Raw genomic sequence first — 8010 nt, 5'->3', positions numbered from 1 at the left:
AGTAGGCCCCTTAGTAGGCCCCTTAGTAGGGTTAAAATGCCTTTTATCTGGAATGCTTAGTAGGCCCCTTAGTAGGCCCCTTAGTAGGGTTAAAAATGTCTTTTATCTGGAATGCTTAGTAGACAGTAGGTCCCTAATGGTCATGTAATGGTCTATAAAAATGCTAGAGTATATTGGATAGCAGTGTATTCAACTTACAGATGGCCCAGCAGCTCCAACAGGCCCAGCAGGCCCAACGACACCATTTTCACCCTTAGGTCCTTTGGTCCCCTTCTCTCCTTTAGCACCAGGTTGGCCAGCAGCACCCTGTTGGAAGACCAGCAGTGAGCACTGGCATTCGGACTCACTGTGAGTTTGTCAGGTTAATCTGCCCTAGGTGACACTCACAGCAGGTCCAGCAAATCCGTTGGGGCCAGCAGGACCGACCTCACCACGTTCTCCCTAGGAAGAAGGTAAAAGTTGTAAGTTACATGCGCAGTTTCATGAATGTCTGTAACTCGTGAACTCTGGGTATCCAGAAAGCTCTGATTTCTACTTACAGGGCTACCTCGAGGACCAGCTGGGCCGGAAGGACCAGCAGCACCGGCTTCACCCTGTAATGTACAAAGGCCAGAGATGAGTTGCTTAATGTGCCTCTCATAGATGGTGGGAGGAGCAGAGGCCAGCAGACAGAGGGCCGTTTCAGCGTTTGCAGTTACCTCGGAAGAGACTAATGCACATTTCAGAGAATAAAATGAGGCAAATTCTTCCTCTGCTTAAGGCTGGATTCATTTTAAACAGCGGAGTGGTAATGGTTGCTCACTTGCAGAAACACTATAAATCAGTCCCCATAATACCAGGAGGAGGACATTTTAATTTTTAGATGAACACAGGGCTGATCTATTTGCTGCAATCTTTGCAATACAATAAATAAGTTCTATTTTAAATGGGCTGCTCAATGTGAAATGGGCACGCTATGTATTTTATTGATTTTCTTTCCTTTTTTACAATTGAAGGCTTTGAGAAGGCTTAGTGCATTAGGATATTGTTAATGGGCAACAGGGAAAGTCTTTAAAACAAATGATAGGGATAAAGGTATAGATCAGACAGCCGGCACAGCTGGAGGCCCGGAAAGCGAGCACAGCAGCAGCATTTGTTTCTTGCTACTCTCGTCTTGCACACCAACTAGGTGTGTTTTTTTTTTTAATGGTTTTTAGACCCAGTCATAAAAAATGAATAGCTGGGGCTCTTTGGGTCCAGGGCAATCAGGGAATTTTAAATAGTTCTATCAGCTCAGAGGACTACAACTCAGTGAAAATGTATACAACTAAGTACAGATGCATGCTTACCCTGTCACCTGTGGCTCCAGCAGGACCAGGGGCACCTACAGCACCAGGAGCACCCTAGAACCCAAAAAAGAAGCAGGCTTACTGAAAACAACACACACCATCCAAACTGAACTCTGTCCTTCTCCTTAAGAAGTGTCAAAAACCTGCATTGCTTATAGTAGGACATCGAGAAAACTCCTGAGACCCAGCAAGATGATTCAGCAGGTAAAGGTGTTTGCAGTCAAGCCTGATGACCCGAGTTTGATCCATGAGACCCACATGAAAGAAAGAGACAAGCAACACTAATAACTTGTCCTCTGACCTCCACGTTTAGCCATTAGACAGGCACATAATCTCTTAATGGGTGCATGCGCACATACAAACATACATAAGCAGAAAGAGGGAGGAGGAGGTGGAGAAGAAGGATGAGGAGGAGAAAGAGAGAGACACAGAAGAGAGAGATTGATTTATGAAAAGAGAAAGCCCTGGATCCATGTTGGTGTCACTTATCAAGGACCGGAAGACAGCTCAGGAAGCCCTACAGGACCACTGAGGAAAGACCTGATAAAGGTTATAGAGAGAGCAGGAGCAGGATGTGGGAGTTCTGAACTCTCCCTCACTTGAAAACTCCCTGGAGGGAAGCAAGTAAGTAGCCTTGTTTGGAATTGTGAGGACTGCAGGACTCTAGGCAAGGAATACCAGAGATGGTTCCAGTGGGTTGTCACCTTGGGGGAAGAGGTGACAGAGCGTCTAAACAGGAAGCCTCACGGTTCTGGCAGCTCTGGAAAGATAACTGTCCTTCCTCAGCGTCATCTGTGACATTTAGGGTAGTCACAGCTGCCTTTAGATCCAATCTTCGGGCAGACAAATGGAGAGAAGGGCATCACTGGGGACTGTGGCTTTTTAAAATGTAAGAGAATTGCTGCTTTTCTACTTAACACAAGCAATCAATGTTCTTCTGATCCTACAGCTTGGTGTACAGTTTAGGGTTGACATAATGGACATAAAAGATGGTAGAAAAAGTCAACATGTGATTTTTAAAGTGTGTCATGTTTAAATTTTCTTTTGGAGCACATACGATGATCTTATTAGTGATCTAAGAAGTAGTGGATTCCAGTTTTACTAAAATTGAATTTTCTTGTAGTTCTACTTTGGAAATTTGCTGAATTCAAAATGAGTAAAATATAAAAACGGAATTTAAGCACAAACATTAAAAAGAAAACTCTACTTACACGAGCACCATCTCTGCCAGGGTTTCCAATTTCACCTCTGAGACCAGTTTCACCCTGAAATACAAGGCAAGAGCCATGTTTTGCTTTCTGTCTAAGTTTTTGGGTGGAAATGAACTGTAAATGTTTTTTTTTTTACAGAAGGTTTTATGCCTGCCATAATTTAAGAATTTTAGTGTTTTACAATTTCCTACCACTCTATAGGACACTGAATGAGGAAAGCTGTATGAAATTCATTTTTAAGCCCCCTTTCAGACTATTATTGAAGATTACAAAATAAATATCCCTCTGATTCCTAATGAAGCAAGTTTCAAATGGATGAGGATAGAATAACAAGTCAGCATGGCAAAAGGCTGTGGTGCCCGGTCACTCACACGATGTAATGAATGCCATAGCACGGTTGACAGCTGTTCAATAGAGCTTCCTCCATTCATTAGGGCAGGATGAAGCATTATTGTTAGTGGCATTAAAATGAGCCTCATGTATTACTCAACACCATCTGCTTGCATGAAATTCCATGGTAGCAAGAAATTTTGCCAGATTAGTGGGTTTAGACACGAGTAGGGGCGAGGTGGCAGAGGGGAATGCACATAGATGTCAAAATGCCACCAGAACACCTGCTAAGGATGGTAAACAACTGGGCATCCTCGCCTGGAGTGCATGGACATTCTGTGTCAGGGTCCAACCCCAAGTGGTACCTTTTCTCCTTTTCCTCCTGGTATGCCAGCAGCACCCCTCTCTCCTGGAAGACCACCAGGACCAGAGGCACCAGCAGTGCCCGGAGCACCGACCGCACCAGCTTCACCCTGGAATCAAAACCATGTGAAATCAATTATTTCAGTAGCTAAAGAAGAAAGCCAAGACTCGAACTCTTGAAGAATTCCGATTTAAACATTGAATAGACGGCATTCTCGGCTGTGTGCAGTCACAAAGAAGTGTCATTGAAGGGAGGAAGGATGGAACAGGGGTCGCTATTAATGATGACGAAAGAGAAGAGGGCGAGAGTGGCTGGCTGCCATTGTTCTACAGCCCACATCTGGTCCTCTTAAGAAAGACAGGCCCGGAAAAGAAGAAGACAGGACAATAGGAAAGAGAGATTAAGACATATGTGTCCACAACGTTTTCAACGATAAGTCTCTTAGCCCAGGTGAGTGACATGGAAAGAGACCACATCAACTGGGAGATGATTGGTTCCTCAAGCTCTGTGGCTTCCATTTTTTTTTATATTAAGCTTCACAGTTCTGTACACAGCAAACCCGTCGGCCAGCTACTGAGATGAGTGGATCCCTTTGACAGCACCTCAGAATGTCACCATATTCCTTACTGCTTGTCCCTCTTAGGCCGTTTTCATTTTCCCCTCCAATACCCGTCCACGTAATGACATAGCTTCTTGAAACTACTCTTTACGTATTTTCCCCTTGAAGGTAGGAATTGTCTGACATACAAGCTGCCTGCTTTTCAGAGATGTGTAATCTTATCTTTTAAAAACCTAAACTGGAAATCTACTTTGGAACACAAACTTGTAGACGACTTTTGTGCCTTTGAGGTAAAAATTTCAATCACTGTAAATCCTATTATTAAAATTTAGACTACTTTTTTAGCAATTTTCCCGTTATGGGGGTTGCATGTTGATAGAGCAGAAACTGTTTTCTAGAAATGTAAAGGATGGTTTTAGATTTGAACAAAAGCATAAAGAGTGTAATCAGACAATGGCAAAAGCATACTAATTCCTTGTCGGCTTCTAGAAAAAGATTTCCCTCCCTCTCCAAGTTAACTGGGATCATATTGTTAGTAGGTAGAAATCACAACACAACTGGAACTAAATACATATTTGCAAAAACAACCACTCTTCCGTTAGTCCTCCTTATTCTGGAACACATGGCCCCACTGCATCTACCTTGTAGACGGTAATTTTACCTTGTTTCCATCGGGACCTGGGGCTCCAGAGGGACCACGGCTTCCAACAGGACCAGACGGGCCAGCAGCTCCACTCTCACCTGGGGGACCGCGTTCTCCCTGTAAGAGAGCAATTAGAAGTCACTCTCAGGCACTTTCTAACACATTCTTACTTGCTTAGAGTTTTACATTGACTTATACCACATTTTAGCAAATTAATATATCTTTTCACTTTTTGTTTTTCTCCTCATATAATGAAGGGAAGGCTTGAGACAATCCTTAAGACATATACTTTCAGTGTTCTGGGACTCAATTCCACAATTTGTTGCTTTGAAAATATTGTAGTCGACCTTTGGAATCCATTTACTTTTAAGGGGGTGGTCTTTTCTATGCAGCATCCACAGGCAAAGATGCCAGCCATGCTCAGTAATCAAAAGAAAAGATTGTGGAGTTGAATGGCTATGCCATGAACAGGTAAGATCATATTTTCATATCACTGCCCCCTGTAGTAATCCTGTAACAGAATAGTCAACATACTCTGTTACATATATGTATATAGGTGCTCATTTGTGTTTACTTAGCTGCATGCCTCTGACTTTGCATCTAGCACCACAGCGTAACGTTTCATGGCCCTGCGTCTTTTGCTCCACGTTCCACTTTGTGATTGTATTGGAGGGCCTTGCTCTAACTCTGTTCTATACCACTGTTTTTCTTTTTCTTTTAATTAACTTCTGGCTTCCTAGTTATGGTGTAAATAGCAACATAACAGGATACTTTGATTTTAAAAAAATCCCTCCAATCTTTTTAGCTGTACTAATATACATAGGCAAATAAATAGTTTTTCCTTCATAAAACTGGAATTATGAATTTAGCTTTAGACTCTCCACACCAACACAACCAACAAATATCCATCTTAGATCTTCGGTTCACTTTTCTTGGCTGAAAACCGGCAACTGTAGTAAGTACATCACATCTGTCTGTATAAATTATTTATTACAACACATATATTTTTTCATTTATTTTTCTTGTAACCATAAATTTGTCGACTAGAAAATATGAGCAGCTAATGAGAACTTTTTACTATTCACTTGGAAGCCCAGTGATATCTATGGAAAAGGTTAGGAATATCCTTTAGGGGAGGTCATGAGTGGTGTTAGGGACAAGCACTATTTCTTTAAAAAATAAAAAAGTCAAAGGTTAAAGAAATTTAACTAAGAAACACTTACTCTTGGACCAGCAGGACCAGGGAGACCAAATTCACCAGGAAGACCCTAGGTAAAAACACAACAGTAAATAAATCATGAAATCTATGTGTTGTTCCTACACTCACTTGTGGTTAAGGTATCTAAAATTTTCTGAATTACAAAATAAGGCTGTATGGGCTCCACTGACATAAAAGCCCGGTGTATGGGCTGCACTGTATAACAAAACCTTTGACTCTATGAAAGATATAAAAAGAGACTACCACAGCTATCAAAGATGTGTCGAGGCAGACCTGCTATCAGAATATTTGCTTCCTATTATTCAGCTTTCTATCTTTTTTCAAAAAGCAACAAAGCAGGCTATTTTTTTGATAATGTGCTAACAGTGACAAACACAGCCAGGCATTGCACATTTTAGCTATATAACAGGCTGCCTTCTTAATAGAAATTATCATATTCTCTATATTACCTAGTTAATTGTATACCCATGTGTATCTCTTTTATTACTGTCCAGCTGTCTCTTTAATGTGGTTCACTGTTGACAAAAGAGACCAGGCTACAGAATGTAACTAAATTGAGGCACATTCATCACAATTAGAGAAAATGACTCAGAACTCATACTCTGATTGTGGAGAGCAGTGTCATGTTTGAATGCCAAGCAAAACATTAAAAGCAATTTTTTTCAGGCTCTGGTTTGATGGGAAATCGGTGCATTTATGTTTTCACTATGGAGAAGGAAATAATTTGTATTTTAATATAGCAAAGAACACACAAAAAGTAAGGCTATTACATGAAATAGTCAATAGGTTTTGCTTTTATATTGTGATATTTCAGTCAATGCATAAAATAAGGCAATTTGAACAAAATATAAATAAGTTCTTTCATTCCCTTGTTCAACACCAACAATGTAGACTGGTATAATTAATACGTGAAATATAAAATTTTATATTGTAATTACATGGCAATAGGGAATTTAAAAAGAAGGAAATGCATAGATTTGATCAAGTCATTATCAGAGCTAACTCACCCTTTCTCCTGGCTTGCCAACTTCTCCAGCGGAACCTGATGGGCCAGGAAGACCCTAAATGTAGAGACATGAAAAATCTCAATCTCACAGCCATATTAACACTCATAATTGGGCTTGCAAAGGGAATAACTTCATGAACACTATTCTGTCTTATTAAATCACTCTAGAAATGTTTGCATTGAATAACTGTGCCCTTTGCTTGAGGTCTGAAACCATATTCTGCGAGTTGTTGTTGTGGGGGTGATGATGTTACAGTGAATTAGATGGGAACACTGTGGTTAAAGTCAGAGTACTGCATGCTTGTTGACTAACCTGGAAGCCTGGAGGACCAGCAGGACCCTGTTCACCTTTGCCACCTTGGACACCCTGAAAGTAACAGAGGAGATAGCACTGACGTTAATGCTTGCCCTATTGGTGTCATAAAAACAAGTGCTGGTGTTGAGAGTCTAATGTTAAATTCATTTGTCAAGTTAAAAGATGGAAAAACTACTTATTTGTCTATGCATTTTAGCATGGCTAAAATGATTATGGTGTTTTATTTTTAATCAAAGTATCCCATTACATTGTTAGTTGCCACATATGTCGGAGGCTAGAGATAATTTCTAAAAACAATAGTGCCATAAAGCAAAGCTAGACAGCATTGATGCCAGTGCCAGAAGAGCTAGCGCTGCTGCCATTGGGTCTGCTCTGAACTATGGAAAGAATGGCTACTCTGAAGGACACTGCGGTAGGAAGAGTACACACCTGGGGTCCAGGAGGTCCCTGAGCACCATTGTTCCCATCAGGACCTGGAGCACCCTAAATAAAACAGAAAGCTCGGAGTTACACACAAGCCAGATAGCTTAATATGCTTCGAAGTGCCTTGAGAGCCAATTCCTCAAGACACATTTATCATTTTAGGGTTTATCATTTTAGAATTAAAGTAACTCATTGTGAGTTTCACCAAGTTCCAAATGCTGCCTATTAACGTTGATGCAGTTTAAGAGAAGTCCACAAATAGGAGGCGGTATGTGGAAGACAGAGAATACCAGCACATATTCATATCCTCTTAATCATAACATGAATAAAAAAGACCAGTTGTTTATTAACTTGTTATTTGTTATCAGTTACTTATGACTGCTTTGTTATAATTCACTACCTTCTCCATGTAGTTCAAAATAAAGACATTCCAGCATGGCAAAAAGACTCTTAGGATGCCACTTTGGAAAGTAACAATGACACCAGAAGATAGCCTCAAACAAAGCCCTTCTTGGGGTGATTTTTCTGTAGAAGTTCATACCTACCCGAGCACCAGCAAGACCAGGATGGCCTTTATCACCAGCTTTACCAGGATCACCCTATTAAAAAAA

The 8010-nt window shown here is 40.9% G+C and overlaps 1 protein-coding gene across 1 annotated transcript in view; it reads right to left on the bottom strand.

The window, feature by feature from the left end:
* The window catches only part of Col1a2 (collagen type I alpha 2 chain), a 35470-nt gene that overhangs the window by 9590 nt on the left and 17870 nt on the right, over positions 1-8010 (bottom strand). Inside the window, exons 27-38 of the mRNA XM_005363682.3 lie at positions 7945-7998; positions 7406-7459; positions 6974-7027; positions 6662-6715; positions 5659-5703; positions 4454-4552; positions 3235-3342; positions 2540-2593; positions 1329-1382; positions 540-593; positions 388-441; positions 199-306 (exon numbers count right to left, since the gene is read on the bottom strand). Coding sequence (XP_005363739.1) covers positions 199-306; positions 388-441; positions 540-593; positions 1329-1382; positions 2540-2593; positions 3235-3342; positions 4454-4552; positions 5659-5703; positions 6662-6715; positions 6974-7027; positions 7406-7459; positions 7945-7998 — 792 coding nt within the window. The remainder of the gene's footprint in view (positions 1-198; positions 307-387; positions 442-539; positions 594-1328; positions 1383-2539; positions 2594-3234; positions 3343-4453; positions 4553-5658; positions 5704-6661; positions 6716-6973; positions 7028-7405; positions 7460-7944; positions 7999-8010) is intronic.

This window comes from Microtus ochrogaster, linkage group LG10, assembly GCF_000317375.1.
Source record: "Microtus ochrogaster isolate Prairie Vole_2 linkage group LG10, MicOch1.0, whole genome shotgun sequence".
Classification (NCBI taxonomy): domain Eukaryota; kingdom Metazoa; phylum Chordata; class Mammalia; order Rodentia; family Cricetidae; genus Microtus; species Microtus ochrogaster.
This window is presented reverse-complemented; position numbering and strand designations above follow the sequence as displayed.